At 37.6% G+C, this 23,788-nt stretch overlaps 1 protein-coding gene and 1 long non-coding RNA gene across 2 annotated transcripts in view; one reads left to right on the top strand and one right to left on the bottom strand.

Moving 5' to 3' along the window:
- On the bottom strand, positions 1-20,711 carry EBAG9 (estrogen receptor binding site associated antigen 9). Its single transcript, XM_046015332.1, has 7 exons — positions 20,475-20,711; positions 14,656-14,753; positions 11,517-11,595; positions 10,607-10,765; positions 8,765-8,872; positions 4,744-4,835; positions 1-1,831 (listed from the first exon to the last, which is right to left on the bottom strand). Exons 2-7 carry the CDS (start codon positions 14,736-14,738, stop codon positions 1,711-1,713), a joined length of 642 nt encoding a protein of 213 aa, XP_045871288.1. The 5' UTR covers positions 14,739-14,753; positions 20,475-20,711; the 3' UTR covers positions 1-1,710.
- LOC123948390 overlaps positions 20,343-23,788 on the top strand; it is a 15,795-nt gene continuing 12,349 nt past the window's right edge. Inside the window, exon 1 of the long non-coding RNA XR_006819969.1 lies at positions 20,343-20,409. This is a non-coding gene — a long non-coding RNA (uncharacterized LOC123948390). The remainder of the gene's footprint in view (positions 20,410-23,788) is intronic.

Raw genomic sequence — 23,788 nt, forward strand, 5'->3', positions numbered from 1 at the left:
CCAGTCTTCACTTCTAATCAAAAATAAAAAAGCCAACAAAAAACAAAATCTCACATCATGAAAGTCATGACCATAGTAGACTTCAATACTTCTCAACTACTGGGGAAAAGCAAGAAAATTTATTGTACTAAAGGAGAAGTTACCCTTTATGAATCCCCAATTTAGAGAAATCATGTAGCATTCATAACTAAAAATAAATAAATACAAATAAGGGAGGAGAATATATTTGTTACTAAAAATTTGAGTCTAATTCTATTTAATTGGAAGTTTATTGGCAGAAACTCTAATAAACATGATAACTGAAAATGTGGCTTGGGACTATAAAAAGCAGATTTTTACCAAAGTTAAATGTCAACTGGATTCTACAATCACATTTAGTCTAGGAGCTTAGGCTAAGGACTTAGGGTGATCTCACTGTACAGGTTATGATTTTACTATGAAATATTTTAATTCAAACATATCAGCAGTAGTTAGCCTGCAGAGTATCTACCACACTTAAAAAACCCCCACAGAATGTTAACTTTGGGCAACAACTTTTATGAAAGTAAAAATCTTTAAAAATTCTAAAGCCATAGAAAATCAGTCTGAATGTATTTTAATCATGGAGAAAAAGTTAATGGGATTTAAACTATCAAATCTATTTTTCTCCTGTGAACACAGTATGCATCTATTTCCTTCAAAATATTTTAGAGCCAGTCAACACCCCAAAATAAAAATATTATTCCTATCTCAATTTAAAATGTAATGAATCAGTATTATCTTAGCCAACAACCCAGTAAACTGCATTATGTCAGATATATAAAACTGGCAGAGTAATCATCTGAAAGCTTTAAAATATTAGAACCGAAGGCTTTCTGTGTTTGTAAATTAATGGCTTTTGTGGGGGAAGGGACTAAGGTACTTAAAACACTGTAACATCTTAAAATCTACAACTAAAGGAAAAAATTACTAATGCTAGTTTTCTAAAAGTCACAAATTATAATAATGCAGAACAAATTTGTCATTTTTGCTGATTTTCAATGTTTATACATGCAGTATAAATTACAAATATATATACCATTACACCATCTAAAAGAAAACAATGATGTATAAAATCTTGATGATAAATAAAATTATTGCATTTAATGTCATTTTCTTAAAAAGCAAAGTCATCAAATTCCTTAATGTCAAATTAAATGTAAACAATACCAGTTCAGACTAGAAGAAATGTATGCCAATACCAGCTTCTGAAAACAAAAATAAAGAGGTTAAAGCCCTGCCAGTTTGTCTGAATTAGGTCAGATAATCATGGAAACAAAGGAATATTTAAAATTATTTATTTTATCATTATGCACAATGAAGGAAAGCATAGAGAGCAGAGTTCTTTCCCACCATAAAATTATTTACACCCATTTAATAAGCTAGAAACACTAGCTAGAAGAGGTACTGGTATATTCCATTTGTAATAATTTCTCTACAGCAAACAATTGTCATACACTTGGAGCATGTTGAAAAAAAATATTGCCTCACAGGTCTTTGTTTTTTTGAGTCTCTATCACAAGAGCTCAAGGTACTTTGAGAGAATCCTGGTCTCCTAGATGGTCTGATGAATGCATTAAAATCAAGCAATGTGTTTGTATTCTGAAAATAGTCTTAAATCCATATAAATGTTGCTTGAATTGTGGAGCTCATAACTCTCCTACTGGCACTATGACATGTGAAGGACATCTGTTATGAAAGCTTCACGCCAATTTTGTTCTGTTCCTTTTTCATTAGCCGCTGTGCCTCCTTCTCCATTTTCTTCCTTTGTTGTTCTGCTGCTCTCTTTTCTCTGTCTGCTATCTTCTGCTGCCTGAAAGAAATATATTCCTATTTTTACTTTTAGAAAGTACCATACAGGTAAAATGGAGAATAAATTCCAGAAAGAAATAGCAGTGCCTTTTTACCAACATCAAATCTTCCTCCTCACTGTTTTGAAAATTTCAAAGATTTTCAAAAACGGTATTTCTTTTAATCCTTAGAACAGGACTTACACAATAAAAGAGTACTGTCTCTATGTTACAAAAAGTAAAATGAGACTCAAAGGCTAAGTGACTTATCCAAAGTCACAAGATTAAGTACAAGGAGAAGAACCCACATCCTCTAATCCCTCTACATCGGATTATTTTCACTAAAACACTACCTCCATTCGACTACACCCTTCTGATAGTATTCTGAAAAGATGTTGAGAAACCATTCTGATGTTGAGGACTAAATCTCCTGTTATTATAATAGTTAGAAAAACTCTGCTAAAGGAAGTCAAGAACACAGATGTGCAGAACACAATGCCCAAAGAAAACAGAAAAGCAGCACAAGCCTTCCAACTGGAAGCTAGGAATCTATTTAAGGATTAGCATTTGGCCAGCCCTCCTGAGGAAGGGGCAGAACGGTGGGTACTTGCTGATTATACATTATGAGATCCTTCCCTCCTCCCCAGCCCCTCCCTGACTCCACGAGCTAGAACCACTAGCCTCTCTTCTGTTACTGATGGACTTGTGTGGGGAGTGGGAGTAGCAGGGGGTGACGAGATAGGACAAAGAACAGAAGCTGGTCCTGGATCTGAGGCTTAAGATATGAGAAAGTCAGTGAAGAAGCATGCAAGGTTGAGGAAGGAAGCTTCCTCAGGTCACAGTTGCACATGGGATGGGCAACATCAAGTTATAAAACAGAAAAATCCAGTGTGGATTAGCTATGTATGGGACAGCTCAAAGCAAGCTCTGGCGAGCAAAATGTATATACCATTCTCATCATAAGTGCGAATGAGCAGAGGTGCCTATGACCAAATTTCGAGAAAGTCGACTTATTTTAGGCAGTGTTTTGACCTTCACCAAGAATAGGTTAAAAGAAATCTACTTTTCACTAGCTCTGATCACTTCCTAGAAAAACTGATAATCTGCCCCCAAAAGTCAAAATGCTGGTGGCAAAAGGGAGCTAGGGAAAGAATTATCAAGAGCAGGCTAGCTTACAGTCAAACAAGATCTCCAAGCTTTCTTTCACCGGGTCACTAGGTAAAGTATAAACACCAACAGTTAATGATCCTGGAAAATGAGGCAATTTAGAGATGACTACAGAATCTGTTTTCCCTCTCCAGATACACACCTGGAATTACTGAAGCACCAGAATCTCCTTCCTTAACTTTACCGTTTCCAGTACTGGGCAGTATTAAAATGGCAATGGGAAACAGACTGAGTGAGAGGATATGGAGCGTGACTACATATGGAAACTTTGCAGTGTTCTTCTGGGGGCAGTAACAGCACACGAGCCTTCCGTGTCTCTTTGACTCTAACTTATGCAAGTGGCAGCAGGAAGCATGTGTATTAACCACTGATAAGCTCCCTTTCCCAAGCTGTCATGTAACACAGAGCACTAGGTTTAGGGTTTTGTTTTTAGTTTTTGTCTGGTTTCGTTCAGAATGCAAGAAGGTAGTGTGGAAAAAACATTTTGGTACAGTGAGTATTAAGATCCTTGTGAACTCATCAACTCTGTAGTGCTGTTGTTAAGATTAACGGATTCAGAATGAACAGACCCCTCCCTTATCCTATGGTTAATGACACAAAAAAATCACTAGAACCCCCAAAAATGTTCTAAAACACTTGGACTTCTATATCTATGATTTATCCAAAAAAGAGTAAAAGAAATGGATCTTTTTTTGATGATCCATGCAACATAAATGTTGCTGTTTACAATTTTCAAAGTACTCCTTTTACAGTGAATGATTAAATAAAAACTAAATATTTAAAGCTCTCATAACTGTACTGACTGTTAAAATGTGACACATCCTTATTCAAAAAAGCTGAAAATAGGAAGGACAAGACCAAAAAAAAAAAAAAAAAGTCAGCAATAACTCAACTACACCCTCTGCTGGCTCTTCAAGGTAATTGTAGTTAATTGATGAAGACAAGGCAAAATACAAAAATGAAATCAGTTGTTTTGTTATTTATTTTCTATCCCTACTATAGAAACAATCTTTAAAAAAAGACTTACATTACCGTGTTTTACTATATCATCTTTAAAAATAAAAAATGATTTAGATAATTTAAATATCACCAGTGATGATGGTCACAAACTTTTTTAGGGTAAATACTCTGTTTCCTCTTTGACCTAATGCAACAGTAGCAAGAATTAAGTTTATTGCTCACAAAAACAAAGAAGAACGTAACACCAAAAAAACAAACTTGAAGACCTCAGGAATAATATTTTCTTCTCTGTACAATGGATAGGACCTGACATAATTATTTACCTCGTAGGGCTTTTGAGTGCATCAGTTGAACTATATATACAATTGTAGAGTGCTATGTAAGTTATTTCCATTTGAATGTGCAGTGCTGGGCACTATTCTAGGCCACAGGGAAACAAAAATAGAGGTATAAGTTCTGATCTAGAGGAATATATAGTGGTGGCTCATGTTTTAAGAGATAACTAACTATGCTTTACAGGGGACATAATATAAAGCAAATAGTATGACATGATGTATAAATATAGAAGATCTCATTATTACTCTTTTGTTCCTCTAATACTTCAAATTCTTGGTTTCTGTGACACTTTAATCATACAAAATAGTATATGCAGTCTGAAATTTTTAAAAAAATCCTCTACTACCTAAGCTTGAGTGAGAAAGAATGAAGAAAAATACAACTTTTGGCATACTTAGCTTTCTTGAGCTCAAATGCAACACGGACACATTGAGTTCTTCTACTCATTGCAATGTAAGTATGACTAAAATACCTCAGAACTTCTTCTGCTTGCCAGGCCGCATCTTCCTCTTCTTCCCATGCATTGGTATTTTCCTGCCAGGTATCCAAGTCACCTAATTCAGGCTACAACAAAGTACAAAACAGAATTATGATAGTAAAGAGCTCTTCTTTCTCCACTTAGCAGTCCAGAGGAGTGTCTTTTATAACATGAGTCAGACCTTGTCACTCCTCTGTGTCTTCTTCACGTCCTATATAAGGCCCGGATGACCAGGCCTTGGGTCCGCCTGGAACTGAGCTGTTTCCTGGGACACATGACTTTCAGTACTCAACCGGTCCTGGGCAGGTCCAGCTTTCTTCCTATTTTATGTTTTATAATGATTGTTTTTTTCTGCCTACTTTAAGTTGGAATGGACAAGAATAGAAAATTTCTTCTTTCCATTTCTCTTTTCAGTGAGAGGACAGGGCAGGGGTGGGGGCAAAAGAAGAGACTGACTGGAGATGGAATTAGAGATGCCTGACTACTTTGTGCGAAGATGAACCAGAGGACCCGAAGTTTCCAAATCAGCACAGCCATTTTCATTTAAGCATAAGTAATTTATAGATTTTTCAGTGGTTCTTACTAGGTGGGCCCAAGGCAAAAACAACAAATTGGACAAATTTACTCTTTACCAGAGTAATTCCATATTGTGCTTTTTTTTTTTTTTTTTTGGCCTGTCCTACTTACCTGACCCCAGTAGGCTGGCCTTTCACTAATTCTTCCATTATACTTTCCAATATCCCCCAGGCTAGACCTCTGAAAGTTCACTTTTTCTTCCACAAACCAATAAAAATGCTCATTCTGGAATGTTTAGTTAGGTGCGGAAGTGACTATGAGCATAAAATAACTGGCACCAATCTATGAATTGATTTAGTATACTTTTGAGCACTTATACTTAAAACCGAAATAAAATGTGTGGTTTTCGCCTCCTAACCATAAACATAATACCATTCTCTGTTAAAACTTTCTAGTGTATTTCTGATAATCTGTTTAATATAAGTCTCTGAAAGTAGAATACCAAAATCAAATAAAAAATTTTTTTTCAAGCCACTGAACTAAAATTCAAATAACCCTCTTGAAAGCCTATACCAACTTATCCTACTGACAGGAACAGGTACAAGTCTTCCTTCCCTGTACCTTTGTCAATACTGGTAATAGCCTTCTTTCCTCTTTGCTAATTGATTAAGATTTGATAATGGTGTCTTGTTATTTTACTTTGGATTTCTTTGAGAAGTAATAAGATCATTTTCTTCATGTTATTAGGCTAAGTCTATTTCTTATTTGTCAATGTATCCATTTTTCCACTGAGGTGTTTGACTTTCTGTATACAAAACATTTAGACATAAAAAAGTGCGCCCCAAGTGTCCAACTCTTAATCACAGCTCAGGTCTTGATCTCAGGGTTGTGAGTTCAAGCCCCACACTGACTCCACGCTGGGCATGGAGCTTACTTATAAAAGAAAAAAAAAAAAACCTAAACACATCAGCCCATCAAAAACACCCAAACCAAATTATAAAGCCAACAACAAATCAAAAAATTATAAAAGATGACAGAAAAAAGTTAGTATCCTTAGTATAAAAAGCTATTACAACAACATGAATGATTAAACTCCAGAAAAAAAAATAGAATATGGAATTTAAACGAAGAAACTAATTGGTAGAATGTGTGGTAAGATATTTTTAGAGAACAGAGTGCAGTAGATTACCACTCTCTCCTAAGCAATGCCCCTTATTTCATCTGCTGAGAGGAAAATATGTGGAAATAGCACTGAAGACATTCTCCATCTATCCTATTTACCCTTCCAACTCTGTAAGGAGGTATATATTTACAACTTCATAATAAGCTATACTGGTGTTATAAAAACTTATAAGTAAGTGGGAAACATTTACTAATTCACTGAGTAAGTCTGAACCGCTTTATCAATAAGGATCAAACACATATGAATAAAGTAGAAAATTTAGAAATATGAAATAAAAAGTTAAACATGCTGTGCTACTTTACAGGAACATCTATGGTACTATTGTGTTCTCATAGCATAATGTAAATGCACAGGAGGGGCACCTGGGTGGCTCAGTTGGTTAAGTGTCTGCCTTTGGCTCAGGTCATGATCTCAAGGTCCTGGGGTCGAGCCCCACCCTCTCTCCACTCATGCCCTTTCTGTCCTCTCAAATACATAAATCAAATCTTCAATAAAAATAAATAAATGCAGAGGAGTTACAAAAATTTGCATTATTTATGTATGATCATTTATTTAATATTGCACTTTCCCCACTAGAATGTATTTTTTTGAAGCAAGGACTCTGCCTGTTTTTCTCACTTTCCACATAGTACTAGCACCGAGCACCCTGTCTCGCATTAGTAGGAATCATTTTTGACCAACGAATTAAAAACATACATAAATGTGGGTCCCCTGGAGAGAAGGGGCCTCTGAAGCACCCGTACAGTTTAAACAAACAAGATAGACAGACAGATGTGGTGGTTTAAAACTGTCGCAAATTCTTTGGCACTCCTTCCTTGAAGAGGTAGAGCTTAATTCCTCTCCCCTTGCATGTGGGCTGGATTTAGTGACAGTGCATCACTTGTAAGACTAATCATAAACAAGCATTGTGGCTTCACCTCTGCCGGCCTTCTCTTTTTCAGGGATCGTTTGTTCTGGGACCCTCAGTGGTTATGTTGTATGGAAACCCAAGCAGTCCTATGGAGACATCCATGGCAAGGAACTGAGGTTTCACGGAACCAACCACCATTGATTTGCCAGGCTGTAAAGTGAGCCCCTATGAAATGAACCCTCTAATTTCAGGCAAGCCTGCACAGGACTACAGCCCCAGCTAATGATCTGTCCGGAAAGTCATTAGAAACCCTGCGCCAGAACTACCAAGCTGAGTCACGCCTGGATTCCCAATCCACAGAAACTATATAAGATAAAGAATGTTTATTGTTTTAAGCCACTGGCTGTGGGGCTGTTAAATAATAATCACATAAAAAATTAGTCAACAATTATTAATCAATAATCTTGCAATCAAAACATACTTAAGCTTAGATCTGCAGAGAAGTCTGAACATTGTTGGTTTTTTTTTAAGTTATGGAGAGTTCTTTGATGATAATTATGACTACCTGGAGTGCCAGACTGAAAGTTTTCTTTTTAAATATTTTATTTATTTATTTGAGAGCGAGACTAAGAGAGAGAGAGAGAGCACAAACAGTGGGGAGAAGCAGACTCCCCGCCAAGCAGGGAGCAAGATGCAGGGCTCCATCTCAGGACCCAGAGATGATGACCTGAGCCTAAGGCAGATGCTCAACAGACTGAGCCACCCAAGTGACCCTGGACATAGGTGTTTTTAAGGAAATTCAAAGCTGATTCTGAGATACTTCCAATGTTGATTACACTACTTTTGTCCTTCAAATTGATGCATTTAAATCAAACCTACTACAAGTCAAATTATACTTTAAATTAAGTATACCTTCTAGGGAAACAATTCATGACTCACTTAAAAATAGCCTGCTTTTAAGTTTAAATTTCAGTGGTAATCTCTTTAAAGGTCACTTTTTAAAAAAATTTATTTTCTTTTCGAGAGGGAAAGAGAGAAAGCGTGCAGGTGTGCACACAGGCAAAAAGGGGAAGGGCAGAGGGAAAAGGAGAGGGAGAATCTTCAGCAGGTTCCATGCCCAGCACAGAGCCCGAGGCGGGCTCAATCTCACAACTCTGAGATCATGACCTGGGCCAAAATCAAGAGTCAGACACTCAACGAAATGAGCCACCCAGGTGCACCTAAAGGTCACATTTGTTAAGTAACATACTGTATTTATCTTTTATGTGTACAGTGGAATTCTGATATTAGTATCTGACGTAATTTACAATCTCTTAAAAGGTAAGACTGGCAAAACTCAAGATTAACGTTTCTCATCTGCCGAGCCTGTTATGAAGCACAGAAGTACAAATATTATGTTCATTTTGATTTTCTTCTTTCAAGAAAACAAAAACAAACCCTTGCCTATATATAATTAATATACTTACAGATTGATGAATAAAAGGCATATCCTGTGTAGCTGCTAATCTACTAGAGAAACCTGTGCTACCATCTGGGATGCCAAAATTTAATGGTTCCCTCTTCTTTATAATGATCTGAAAGATAATTGAAATAGAATTATAGGAACATTTTATGCATTATATAAAACAGACAAGATAATTAAGCGACCAAAGTATTCTGCAATTATTTCAAATATGCCCTAGCTTTCTTCTTTTAAACTTTATAATGTTAAGATTTTTTTTAAGTCTGTAAAGACTATCAAAATTCCTAGGCAATTGTCACACAAACCACTTACATACTAAGAAAAATTCCATCTTACTTTTTCTAAAAAAAAAACAAACAAATTTTCCTCTTCTCACTCTAGACCCACAAAATATAAGTTCGCACTTTTAGTCACCATATTAAATAAGAACACATGTCACATCCTATAAAGTATGGCCATCTCGCTTCATATTAAATAAGAACACATGTCACATCCTATAAAGTATGGCCATCTCGCTTCATATGGTTATCTATGAATCCATTAGCTCTTTCAAGGCAGTAGTGGTAGCTTTGTAGCTTAAAAACATTTTCAGTCTAATTTATTAAGGTACTATTGTAATATTCTAGGTTCCTCTTAAGACAGCAATTATTTCCAAAATATAAGGTATTCATCTAGTAATACAAACTCCTTGGTAAATACACAATTTTATGCTCTTTAGCACCAAGACATTTGAACAAATTAACAAAATCCTGAGTACAGAATGTAAATGTTATCAGCCTTGAAATTATAAAAACAAATTTATAGCTAAAACTGGTGGGGAGGCAGAAGTGGGTGAGAAACCCTATTAAGGAACGGTGGAATAAATAATGTCCTCATTTTATAAACTGCATTTTTAAGAAATATTTTCCATGCATGACTGAACAAGAAATGAAACTCTAAGTATGCTTTTTTGTTAGTTTGTTTTGTTTGTTTTTAAATAGCAGAGTGACTAGTGAGGTAGACTGGAATAACAGCATCGTAATATTAGGAAGAGGGGGAAGGGCAGTGGGGGTAGTATGAAATGAACCCCCATCTACCACTAATCAATGGACAATGTCTGTGATTAGTAAATCAAGGCATAGCAACATAAGCATATTACATATAGATATGATTTAAAAAAAAATTATAAGCCCAAACAGGAAAAGTTATCAGTGCTTACTTCTGAGAATTAGAAGTGGCTATGGGGAATGATGGGACAGAAGTCCTTTGCTTCTCATTATAAGCTCTTCTATTCTTTGATTTAAATTTTTTTTAAAAAAGTAGATGTACTATTTTTGATAAAAAGAAAGGAAAATATTCAGTCACTGTTCTTTTTCCAATAATTCCCTCCACCTTTATTGATCTTCCATACCCAACTCAAAAGGGATTAGGTAAAGTGTGGATGACTATCATAAGCCCACAACAATTATTCTGTTCTGAGAGTCCTGCATCATTTTATAATGATTATAAATAATGGAAACTACACCTATCAGTTTGTAGGCATCACTAAACTGTGAACTCTTTTAGGGTCAGAACTTTATCTTAATCAGCTTAGTCTCTATAGCAGAAACTGCAGTCTAGAATCTGGTCTAAGGTCGGATTTCAGTAAATGCATATATAACTTTAAAAGACTTGGGGGTGCAACTTACCAGATCTATGTCTAGGTCACTTGAATATGTAAGCTTGTTTAATATGTTAGAAAACACAACAAACTGATGATCAGAAATAGGGTTCCTGAGAAATACTAATTGTACTGTCTGGTCTAAATATAGGAACCCGAAAAGCAGTTTAATTATTTAACCTCCCAAACCACAAATCTTTTACATACTTTCTGAGTTTTCCTTATAGTTGGTGTCATGTCCTTAAAATAGTCAGGTTCCAGTTGTTCCAAAGCATTTTGTTGCGTTGCTACATTCCCATTGCCTCCTTCAATCTTTACACTTGTGGGGGCGTCTTCATCCCAGGAAGTCCACTCTTCCACATCGGTCTACATTGAATCCATCAACAGTGTCAACCACAAAGGGGTAACCTAATCAATATCTCATTCATCATTCATTAGAAAAATAGGCTTTCTAAAATACTGGTTTTCAAACTTTTTGACCAACAGAAAAATATAAATTTTATAAAACATACCAAAACTAGATCAAAAGTTTAAAAAAACACTTTTACTAGAAGGTAGACATTAAAAACAAAAAAATGAAACAAAAGCAAATGCTTTAAAACCTGAACTGACATTTAGAACTATAGTCCACAGAAAGAACGTTGAAACTTGTATCCTAAGCCTAATTGGGTTGATTGCCTGATGTAAATAAAAAACAAAAACCAAAAAATATTCTTGACAGAATTTATATAAGATAGTCTTAAATATAATCTTCAAAATGTCCATGTTTATTCCATAAACAATCAGTAAATTTCAACTCACACGGAATAATATAAATGTTATAATTATCTAAGACTTTAAAATAGTTATAAAAATACTTTGACAAGCAAAAGCAAACACTCTTGAATCAAACTATGGAAAAATAAAATAGAAAATTTCAGCAAAGTAAATAGAAAATACAATGAAGAACCAAATAGAAATTTTAGAATTAAAAAAATATAACAACAACAAAAGCCTGACCTGACTACCAAATAAACTTCATGACATATTAATTAATGGTCTGCAGTCCAGTTTGAAAACCATGGTTCTGGAATAAGAAACCATGGTTTCTTATTCAAACTTAAAAAAAAAAAATTACCTGTTTAGGAACTGATGAATAATCAACTGTAGTTGGCAGAGTTATTTGGTCTCCACTTAATTTCCGTCCTCTGCCAGATCTAAAATAAAAATGAAATAACTTATTTCAATAATTACCCAAACAAATCAGATAGAAGCACAGTGGACAGTAACTGGAGGCTTATAAAAGAAGATCTTTTATAATTTTACAATTATTTATTTTATAATTAAGAGTTGCTCATTAACATATGAAAAGAAAAGGCATGCATCAAATATTTTTGAAATGTGTTTAAAATCTTGGAAAGGACAACAAAACTGCTTTTTGGCTTAGGACTCAGAATTAGAGATAAACTCAGGAGGAACAGGAAGACAAAAACAAAAATGCAAAACGATTTCAAACCATATTCCTTTAAACCACACTCTGTTGGTGAAGCTCTGGGACACTTACCCTTTTTTTTTTTAAAGATTATTTGAGAGAGAGAGAGAGAACACACTGGGGCACACAAGCAGGGGTGGGGAGCAGAGGGGGAGAATCTTTACGCAGATTTGCCATGGAGCTCAGTCCCATGACCCATGAGATCATGACCTGAGCCAAACCAAGAGCTAGATGCTCAGCCAACTGAGCCACTCAGGCGTCCCCACCTATGCCGTTTTAACCAGGATGGCTTGGCTTTTGTTTGTTATACTGATGTAGTTTTTTGGTAAGATTGCCAATCAAAGTATTAAAAAGTTTGAAAATCACTGGGTTGAACTAAACTGTAATTGATAAGGATTGGTAGGAGAAGCACTATATTAAACAAAATAGGTATCATAACTCAGGTGCTAAGAGCATGGGCTATAGAAACTATGTAAACCATAGTTTTAAATGTTAACTTCTACTAATTATGAGTCTAGTTAGAATCAACTAGCCTCTTAGTTTCAATATCCTCACCTGCAAAATGTAGGTATTCAAACTAATTTTGTAGAGTTGTTGTAAGGATTTAACTAAGTGACATATTTAAAGCAGTTACACACTAGACACTGCCTGGTATATAAAATGACACTAAAAAAATGGTAGCTATTATAAATGATTACTCACTTGCTTCATTTCAGATAATTTGTACAGCATCTACTTAGAGCGAACTGGTAAGGAATTATTTTTACTACAAGATTAGAAATCATATTTTAATTAAAGGATAAAAAGAAAATACAATCTACCACTAAATTTATGATGTAGACGTGATACTTTTAGAGCACATGATCTAGGTTCCCTCTGACACGTAAGAAAAGTTATTCTAACAACAAATCAGTTTTCTTTTTTAAAAGTGAACATACAATCAATCTTAAATATATTATTGTGAAATTTATAGTGTGGCAACAACTGTCCTTAAAATTTTTTAAATCAAATGCATTCTTTTTCCAAAAGTATTTTAGTTTTAGAAAATACATATGCGAAGAGAAAAATACCCATAATTTATCTTCTGTTAACCTCCAGCCTCCTGGCAATTAACACCCATTCTTACCCTAGCTTACCTTGTGATTTTCGGGCCATTTCTCCTCACACTCTGCTGATCTGAACACTTAGTTCACTATTTTCCCTACTCCCCAAATCCTGTCCTCTTCCTGGATAAGTTCAATAACCTAAACTTTCTGTATCTTTCTTGACCTTTCTTCCTCCAGTGATCATCTTCATTCTATTTCATCTACTCATTCCCTTTGCCATGCTGTGGCCCTACTTTTTGAAAAATCCCAAATCACTCTACTTCTAACAATAAATGTCCTTAATCCTCAGAGTTTTAATAGTTATAAAGGGCTACTTAGCCAGAGCATATATTTCCTGGCCTCCTTTGAAACTAGGGGGCCATATGACTAAGCTCTGGACAGTAAGCTGAGAAGCGCTGTGTGCAACTTCTAAATCAAGGCTGCTAAAAAAGAGAGCTGACAGCCTTCTACTTCCTCTTTTACTATACCCTACTCTGTGGGTCAGTACTTTTTTTTTTCCCACAGTACCCCTGGCCAAAACAAATACCTAACAGTTTCACTGATTACATAGTTACACCCAAACAATTTAATACTGATGTCCTAACTACACAGTAGCCATTTGCAAAACTACCACATATAAAGAAAAATAATATTTTTATTTCATTCTTAGAGAACCACAATCACTAATGGCACATATGTGTGGGGCTACTGGATACTGCACAGTTCCTCAAAACTTGAAATCAGATTGGGTACTACCGTCCTCATTTTCTGTTTCACATTAATTTTAGGTTCGGTACTTGCTTTAATTACAACCTAAATCCCAGCTTTGCAAAGACCTCACCAAAATTACAAGTAAACAAAAACTTATCTCAAACATTCAAGAATATCCGCCAAAGTAATGCTGCATGATCTAATGTTACAAACGTGAACTACCTTGATCTAGTAGTTTGTGCAACGTTTAACAGATGTTGATTATCCCATTCACTGTGTTTTGCTAGAAATTAAAAAAAAAAAAAAAATTCTGATGATACCCCTGTGAGTTTCATGTGAAGCCCTGAAGTGCCTCAGCACATAGCTCTAGGGTACAGTACAGAACTATAGCTCTAGGGTATAGTTGTGTGACAAAAATAGAAGGAATTCAAATCTTTGGATGACTTACTGAAGAAGCAGAATGACTTATCTGACTAGGACAACATATTCCACATTCCACATTCTGGAATACTATTTAAGAGACAAAAAAAAAAAAAATCTATTTTTGTGTGAGGTTTTTCTGTTCAAGTTTTTTTTTAAATATAAAAACAATATTCATATTATACTATATAAAGAAATATTTATTCCTAATTCCACCTAACCATCTTAAAACATTCTGGTAATAATTATGAAATAATTCTGAAATAATTATATACATAAAAACTGTCTTACTATAATGAAAGAGATTTTATTTTTCTGAAATTCTATAGGAATAAGAAAATGATTTTAATTAAAGATGTAGAATTCAAAAAAATGAAAAGAAGTGAAACTCTACTTTCTAGATATGAAGTAGAGGAAATACACAGAACAAAATATCAGAGAGTAATGAATAAATACTATAATCAAGTTATTTAGCTTAAATATAGTTTGAACTGCCTTTTTGTCATGATGACGGCATCCAAAACCAGCAAGAAGATAAACAAGTCAATTTGAACATAAAATTTGTTTACCTGCATATTAACCTCTTTAGGAATGAGAATACTGTTGCAAGGCAGGTACAAACTTTAAATAACCGAAACTGTGTGACAGCCATGGTGGGAATCAGAACCTGTGGAAAAAGCACAAAAATAAAAGCACTTAGCTGATTTCATAAGCTGTATTCTCATTCTAAATAATACACTCTATAATCCCATTCTGATTTCAGAAGCTAAATTCCCATTCCCAAGCTGAAAGGTCCTATTATGAGCTGTGAAAATCAGACATTTTTTACTTTTCTTTAGAAACCACAAATATAACATGTCAATTTTATTTTATTTTAAGGATTTTATTTGTTTATTTGAGAGAGTGAGAGCGCCTGTGAAAAAGGGGTGGGGAGAAGCAGAGGGAGAGAAAGAATCTCAAGCAGACTCTGTTTGATCTCACAACCCTAACATCATGACCTGAGTCAAAATAAGAGTCAGGCACTCAGCGAACTGAGTCACCCAGTTACCCCAAACTCAGCAAATTTTAAAATTAAAATGTAAATCATGGGGCACCTGGGTGGCCCAGTCGTTAATCATCTGCTTTTGGCTCAGGTCATGATTCCAGGGTCCTGTGATCCAGCCCCACTATCGGGCTCTCCACTCAACAGGGAATCTGCTTCTCCCTCTGCCATTTTCTCTCTCTCATGAATAAATAAAATCTTTAAAAAAATAAAATGTAAATCATATTGACAATTCAAGAAACAAGATTTTTAAGTTTTCAGTAGTTGAGAGGAAAAACCCTTTTTGAAATATTCTCAGAATATTTTTTTTCCATTTTATTTATTTTTTCAGCGTAACAGTATTCATTGTTTTTGCACAACACCCAGTGCTCCATGCAAAACGTGCCCTCCCTATTACCCACCACCTGTTCCCCCAACCTCCCACCCCTGACCCTTCAAAACCCTCAGGTTGTTTTTCAGAGTCCATAGTCTTTTATGGTTCGCCTCCCCTTCCAATTTTTTTTTTTTATAAACATATAATGTATTTTTATCCCCAGGGGTACAGGTCTGTGAATCGCCAGGTTTACACACTTCACAGATTCTCAGAATATTTTTAACTGAACTTCAATTACCTATTTATGTATTATTTTCTATGAAAAATCAAAAAGCATAAAACAGTATATATTCAGTCTTTGGTACCTTTTGAAGTTTGAACCATATGAACATAACAGTACTCTTCAAAATATTGTTAAACAGTTTTAACTTTTAGATAGATATATTTTATTATGCCCATTTTAGTGATGAGGAAATTGAATTAAGAGAAGTCAAATAACTTGCCCAAAGTCATGGCTACTAACTTGAAAGTAACAATAGAGATCATCTAGGCCAGTGGTTCACATATAATGGGATCCTTTACAGAAATAATGATACCTGGCTCTAACCCCAGTAAATCAATTAAATCATATTCTCTAAGGGGCAAGCTGCAGTTAAACTAATAAGACTACAGAAGAGACAAAATATAGTCAACAGAAAAGGGGGGGGGGAAGGCAGGGGAGAACAGAAAACAAAGTAAAGGGGAACAAATACCAGATGGGACAAGAATGGGTAAAATAGACCATGCCAACACTAATCAAAAAGAAGGTGAAGTGACTATTTCAATGCCAAAGAGTAGATTTCAGAGAAAATATTAGCAGGCATAAAAATGGTCCTTTCATAACAATAAAAGGGTCAGTAAATCAAAAGCACATAACAATCCAAAATATGTTAAGTCCCTAATGGAATTATGCCAATATCATAGAGAGGTGACACCACCAGAGAGTTTACAGATATTAAAAGGCTATTGAGAAAATATTACAAACAACTTTATGCCTACATCTATAGGCATATAGATCTATAGTTCAGTCTGAGTAGTAGCAACACCAGTATACTGCATATACTGTTTGTATGTTATGCCTCGTATAAAAGTTCAAACAAAAATATAAAAACAAAACAAAAACACAAAGCAAGGAAACATAGTTAACTCCTGTGACACCTGATCCTAATTTACTCTGTAGAGCCACTACTGCCATTCTCTTCAAGGTGTGAAACACATAGCTAGCTCTTTTTATTTCTAGAATTACAAATATAGAAAGGCCCAGTACACTCTTTGCAGTAAGAGTTCCAAAAGCCTCCCTTAACAAAATGCTCATACATTGAGATTACAGCTCCACATGAGTTCAATGATGTACTGAATGCCTGTATTTGGAGCTGACTTGCTAATTGAGAGGGTGTAAACAAGTGACTCTTAAGGTATGAACCAAAAAAAATTTAAGAATTTCACTATTTGAGTAACTTAAATACTTCTGACCAAAAACCCCCAATTAACGGTTTACTAGGTTTCAAAAATGCAACAATTTTGACTTCTCCTTTCTCTTAGCCCCTTATGTCCAAACTGCCAAAAGGCCTTATTCCATTTCCTAATACTAACCATATTCTTTCCTATTTCCACTGCAATCTCCCTAGCATAAGCCTTTATTACTTTTTGCTGGGTTGTTTTTTGTTTGTTTTGTTTTGAAATATTGATTTATTTGAGAGAGAGAGAAAATGAATGTGGGAAGGGGCAGAGGGAGAGAATCTTCAAGCAGAGTCCCTGCTGACCACAGAGCCCTATGCAGGGCTTGATCCCACCACCCATGCATGAGATCTTTGACCTGAGCAGAAACCAAGAGTCAGACGCTTAATTGACTAAGTCACCCGAGTGCCTCTACTATAAAGTCTTCTTAATTCCAGTATTTTTATCTTACCACACCTAAATTCTCTACTTTGTACTATAGTTATTTCTATTTACCTTATCTGCTCTGTACAATCTGTACCCAGAAAGTAAGACCTGAAAGGTTTAACTACTGCATTATGACTAGAATGATCTGAACAGTTCAGATGATTAATAAAAGCTCTACTTTAAAGCTGATTTGTCAAGAACAAAACTTGTAACCAAAAGAAGGCAAACTTCCCTAACTGAAACTTCAGGCTAAATTTTTATAAAAATTATAAACAAAACAAGACTGCTAGAAAAGAGATTGTATGGAATGTGTTACTTGGGGGAAAAGGAGACAGAACTGAGGAGATACTCTACCAGGACGTTTTGAAGGGAGAAGACATTCAGTATTTAAGGACTGGGGAGAGGTGTGGGTCTCTGGGCATATACATGAATGCAGAATTGAAAATAAATTTCATATGTATGAGCCTTGGTAACCACTGCATCACCTTGCCACAAATATTATTGTGTGTCATTGTTCAGTATTTGTCAACTTGAATGACTTCAGTGGCTACTGGAAACAAATTTTAAAATTCTGTCCAACAGAAAAACAGTAAATGGGACTATTATGGACAACAGAATAGAATTCTCTTCATAGCAATTAAGAATATCCTCATTTTTGGAAAATTTGCTTTTGTGATTATCAATAGAAAGATCTAATATTCATTGACCAGCTCCTATATGCCAAGCATTATTAAAAATTATATCTCTTAACCCGTAAAACTATCTTATGAGATAGATACTACTGTTCTCTTCATAGAACTGAAGCACAGAGAGTAAGCACATGTTTCCATGTTCCCACAACCAATGACTCAGATGTAAACCTAGGTCTATTTAATTCAAAAGCCAAGAGCATCTCACTAACAATAAACATTCTTACTAATTCAGTGATGATACTATAATTCCCAGACTAAATTTTTCAACCAGCTGCAGTGAAATGGGGAAAATGCAACCAAGTTAAACTATCAAGACTTCTGATTTTATCAATTACATTGGTTTGCAGGCTGGAGTATTCTTTGGGACCCACAGTTCTAATTCAGTTCAACAAGCATATATATCTTTAGCACTACTATCTAACAGAAGCTACCCTGGGTAATGGGAAAAGCTACTGATCCAGGACAGAGAAACCCTTGTTTGTTGCTCAGTTGTCACAAGCTAGTGACAATGCAAGGGAGTGAGGAGACAGAGCCCCAATCAGTCTTGCACAGTTTGGTGTGTCTAGGTCTAGCCAATGCCAAGCACATAATAGGTACTCAGCTATTTGTTGAAGGGAAATTAATATTCCTTGAGCACTCAGTATGTTCAAAACATAGCTCTACACAATGTATCTTCTATCATATCACTGGAATCCTAAGAACAAAAGCGGTAAATTCCACTACACCCGTTTAATAAATGAGGCTGACAGTGAGGCTCCAGAGGATTTAGTCACCCAAGATTTAAAGAGATTGACCCACATGACCTCAGGGTCCTGGGATTGAGCCCTACATTGGGCTCTCTGCCCAGCAGGGAGCCTGCTTCTCCCCCTCTCTGCCTACTTGTTATCTCTCTCTCTCTCTCTGTGTCAAATAAATAATATTTAGAAATAAATAAATAAATAAAGAGATTGACCCAAAGCCTAGGCTCTCCCCACACCCCATCCTCCTTGATAAACCTTTTTATTTTATACTCATTGCCTCAGTTTGATTTTTGGAATGCCCTCTAGGTAGCCAATTTCAGTATGCATCTCAGGCTACTTTGCACTTTGGTTACCTCAAAATACTTTCTGAAACTGAGAATTACCAATATAACCTAACTTTCAAATGAAAATTTCCTTTATAAAGTTAGGAGGAAAATACGAAAACTTGAGATATAGCAGAAAAAGGATCGAATTACGAAGCAAACTATTCTCCGGGCTTTTGGAGAAATGACCTCTAGGAAATCAACAGGAATGAGAGCTCAGCAAGGTCAAGTGAGGAAGACTCACCTATATTTTTAAAAAACACTGCCTTACTTAGAAGCTGCAAGATTAAATGTATCTTTCTTGGAATTCCCTATGAACTGCAGGTGAGATCCTTTCAACAGAATCACTATATTACAATTTATTAAATAAGCCAAGCCAAAATCTTTTAGCACACACTACAGTAAATGTCTTCAGTAGCTGTAATTCTAAAAATATATTTCTGAAAATTTTCAATACCAAAATTTTTAAAAAAACCTTATGACTTAGCACAGTACAGAGCAGCCTCAAAGTTTGTAACTCTCAAGTTGATTAAGGAATATCACAAGGCTCCAAAAATAAAATTTACCTTAACTCACTTATGTGAAAAGCCAAGGAGAAAGGGAACTCAGAGGAGAACGTGGGAGCGGGTTGTAAAGTGGACTGTACCAACTCTGGCCACTCAAAGTCAGGTCCTCAAGTATGTGACACCGACTCTTAGGACGGCAGAGTTAAGGTCTCCTGAATGACTCAAAAGGCAAGAGTCCCACAACTAAAATGCTTTAACTTCTGATTACGCCCCTGAAATTGGCTGATGAAAAAAAAATCATACCCACTGTACAGATGAGAAAAAAGGCAAGAGCGTTTTCAGGTTACACAATCGGACGCCACGCACTCGGCGCTCTGTAAAACGCTCTAGATCGCTGGAGGTGGGCTCAGGGTAGGTGGAATTTGGATTTTGTAAAAATCTGGGAAGGCGCAAGGCCTGTAAAGGAGGGCCACGAAGGACAAGCAAATTTCCCTGCTGGAGGCCCATTCCGGGACTGTTGGGTTTCTGCGCCCGCGTCCCACAGGCGTGTTTCCCACGCGTGAGCGCGGCATGATGAGGGCTGCACGCCCGGGGCCCGCTCCCAGGCGCAGTTCCTTCACCCCAGAGGTCACCCGACCCGGAAACAGTACCCCAGAGTGGCTGTCTGCTGAGGAAGGGAGCAACCGGGTGGAGGGGCGAAAAGGTGGGAGGGCGGGAAGTCCGGGGCGAAGAGGAAGGCCGGCGCGGGAAAAGCAGAAGACCCCCCACCCCACCCAAGGACCAGGTTGGGCTCGGGGGCAGTGGGGGAGGGAAGCCCCTCGCGGGCACGCGCGAGTCGCACACACTCACCTGCCCCTCCCCCTCCCCGCCCGCCCGGCGGAGGCTCCGAGCTGCCGCGGGCCGCGCGCGCACACAAGGCGCGCGCACGCGCACTGCCGGTCGCTTCCTCGAGCTCGCGCTCCGCCCGTTCAGTCCTAGCCCCGCTCATTCAAAGCCGGGCGCGCGCTCCGTCGCAGCCGCCGTTGCCTCCGCGCAGCTGCCATGGCCGCCCCCTCCTCGGGAAACCCTCCCCCGACCCCTCCCACTTCGCCCTCCTGGAAGGCGGTTCTCGGTGGTCTCCAGGCCCTCACTTCCGCACCCCGCCCAGGTCCTGTCTGGCCCAATAGACGAGAGACTGCGGGTCCGGCGACTGGGCTAAGCCAATGAGCGCCGGGAGGCGGGGCGAGCAGCGGCCGGCGTGGCTGTGGCGGAGGCTCGGCCCTTGGTAGTTTTTCTGTGAAGGTTGCTGGCTGTGCTGGCTGTGCTTTTGCAAAGTGCTTGGGCTTCTTTCCTGTCGTCCTGCTTTCTGTGCAGAGTACTTCCGCCCCAACCATGCCCCTTTCCTTTCTACCAACAGACTCCCCCCTACCCGGTGGAACTAAGGGAAGGCTGTGTTTAGATTGCAAAAAATTAGGGATCTGCGGCGGTCTCAGGATGATGTGGCTGTCGGTAGGCCAGAATCTTCCCCCAATTTAGGGGTGCGAAACGTTGAGGTTTTTTTTTTTTCTTTTTCTTTTTTAAAGATTTTATTTATCTGACAGACAGCTATCACAAGTAGGCAGAGAGGCAGGCGGAGAGAGGAGGAAGCAGGCTCCCCGCTGAGCAGAGAGCCCCATGCGGGTCTTGATCCCAGGACCTTGAGATCATGACCTGAGCTGAAGGCAGAGGCTTAACCCACTGAGCCACCCAGATGCCCCTAAAGCGTTGAGTTTAATTCAGGACTTTGCCTCCTCCAAGTAACTTTTGATTGAATTTCCTTCGAAGGTTAAAAAACGGAACTTAACCTGGACCCTGCATTTGTTCCTCCCACCTCGCAGGCTGGGAGAACCTCGCAGGCTGGCCATTCTCCCAAACTTAAGATTTTGATGTCTCTTTTTTTCCTTCTTTTTATCCTGTATGCTATGAAAAGGCCAGAGTTCTTTGCTTGTGGAAGAGGGGCTCTCAGAAAACTATCTGCGACAATTTGTGTGGTCAGAGGCTGAAAGCAGTTCATGTTCTTCTGTTTTGTGACTACAACTCTCTTTGCCCTGTCACCCTGACCAGCCTCCATCTACCCACTTACTTTCTAGTATCCACCCACCCCTGCCCTCCCATCTGTACCACACTTCTATTCATTGACCTGTTTCTCTCCAAGAGGGGAAGAAAGAAAACGTTTACAACTTTCCCTCTAGAATGATTCTGTGTAACCTTGGATACACTATTTCATCTCTAAAGCTCAGCTTCCTCATCAGTAAGACGACCATAATAACACCACTTGAAAGGATGGCTAACCCTTTCAAAGCTTTTAGGGCAGAGCCTGGCACACAGCCAGCACACCGGCTATTAATAGCTATTACCCCAGTTGCTGCTGCTCTACTACTACTACAGCTACTGCCAGTAGTAGTACTACAAGTACTAGGAGTACTACTACCACCACCACTACCACCACCGCACTATTGCATCATTGGGGGTTACGCCTCCCTAAATCCACTAAATCCTCTACAGCATTTTAAACACCTGTTCTAACCTTAAACTCTTCAAACGCCTAAATTCTAAGAATCCAGCGTCTCTAAATTTTTTTGATTCCCCTAATCAATAATCCAAAATAGGCTATATCTTGGCATAAACATTTTCAAAATGTTTTCTCTTAGACACGTATCTTTGCTTCAAATTATTATATCCCTATGATACTGTTTCTTTATTCTTCACTTTTCTTTATTAAATTTGCTAGATCCAAATGAAATAAAAGGTATATATATTTTTCTAGAAGCAGCTAGTTCGTGAATACTTGTTTTCAATATAATAAAAGACAAAACTTGTCAAAGATTGCAAACTTAGTTTACTTTAAAAGTATCTATGAAATAATAGTTTTTTTTAAAGATTTTATTTATATATTTGAAGGAGAGAGATCACAAGTAGGCAGAGAGAGAGAGAGAGAGGAGGAAGCAGGCTTCCTGCCAAGCAGAGAGCCCGATGTGGGACTCGATCCCAGGACTCTGGGACCATGACCTGAGCCAAAGGCAGAGGCTTAATCCACTGAGCCACCCAGGCGCCCTGAAATAATAGTTTAAAATCATCTTTAGTCACTGAGTAGTAGTTCCATAATCTGGGATCATAGGTGCCAATAATGTGGGATGTTGCATGGGTACAACCTCTTGAGAGTGTGCAATTTGAAGTCCAATCCTCTGCCCAAGGCTTGGGTGTGGTGGGAATGGGACCCACCACTTGTCAAGTGGGAGGAGGATAAGGGATGGACTTGGTATATGAAAGATTTCTTTCTTTCTTTTTTTAAGATTTTATTTATTTATTTGACAGAGATCAAAAGTAGGCAGAGAAGCAGGCAGAGAGTGAGGAGGAAGCAGGCTCCCTGCTGAGCAGAGAGCCCAATGCAGGGCTAAATCCCAGGACCCTGAGATTGTGACCTGAGTGGAAGGCAGAGGTTTTAACCACTGAGCCACCCAGGCGCCCTGAAAGATTTTTCTGAATTGCCGGTACTCAGTGTGTTACAGTTAATTCTACCTGCTGTTTGTTCAGACTATTTTGCCTACTTTAAATTCTCTGATTTTCCTCTACCCAATCCCCAATCATCAGCTCAGTTTATTCACTTTTATCAGCTTCCAACTCACCATTTAATTTCGCAAGTCAAAGCCTTTATAAGCTTTGTTGCTCTGAGTTCTCCCAGTGGGTCTGGGCAGTGTTTTGTCAACTGACCTCCCGTCTCTGCCCAGTAGTTGGGGCAGACAGGGAGACCTTGCAAACACAACCCAATCTCCATAACCCAGTTCTCTGACTTTTCAATAAAGGGATGGTTTTTTCCTCAAGCATAATTTTAGACCTGCTGTTTTGACTTGGACTGTAATGGCTTTTTGTTAATGAGCAGCTGTCCATGGTTGAATGCAGTTTATAAAGTCACATTCATTTCTTGAGCAAGCAAAACAAAGCCTTGGAGCTCACAGGGACAGTTTTGAATAGATACATTTGAGAGCAAAGGATATTCTGATGATAATTTTAATGGATTGTTTTATTGATCTTTCTATTCTAGAGAATTGTGCATCCTTTCAAAATCATACATTTTAATATTCTGGAAAATTATAACATTTTTTAATCTCCATCATCACCATTTAACAGGGTCAGTTGCTTAATAG

Source organism: Meles meles, chromosome 1, assembly GCF_922984935.1.
Source record: "Meles meles chromosome 1, mMelMel3.1 paternal haplotype, whole genome shotgun sequence".
Taxonomy (NCBI): Eukaryota; Metazoa; Chordata; class Mammalia; order Carnivora; family Mustelidae; genus Meles; species Meles meles.

Bases quoted from the DNA above. Each gene is read 5' to 3' on its own strand.
- EBAG9 (XM_046015332.1), bottom strand. From the start codon at position 14,738: ATGGCTGTCACACAGTTTCGGTTATTTAAAGTTTGTACCTGCCTTGCA. The intron at 10,766-11,516 runs GTAATTTTTTTT...GATTCAATGTAG, and splicing joins ATTCATCAGTTCCTAAACAG to ACCGATGTGGAAGAGTGGAC. The intron at 4,836-8,764 runs GTAAGTATATTA...ACTTTGTTGTAG, and splicing joins TGCCTTTTATTCATCAATCT to CCTGAATTAGGTGACTTGGA.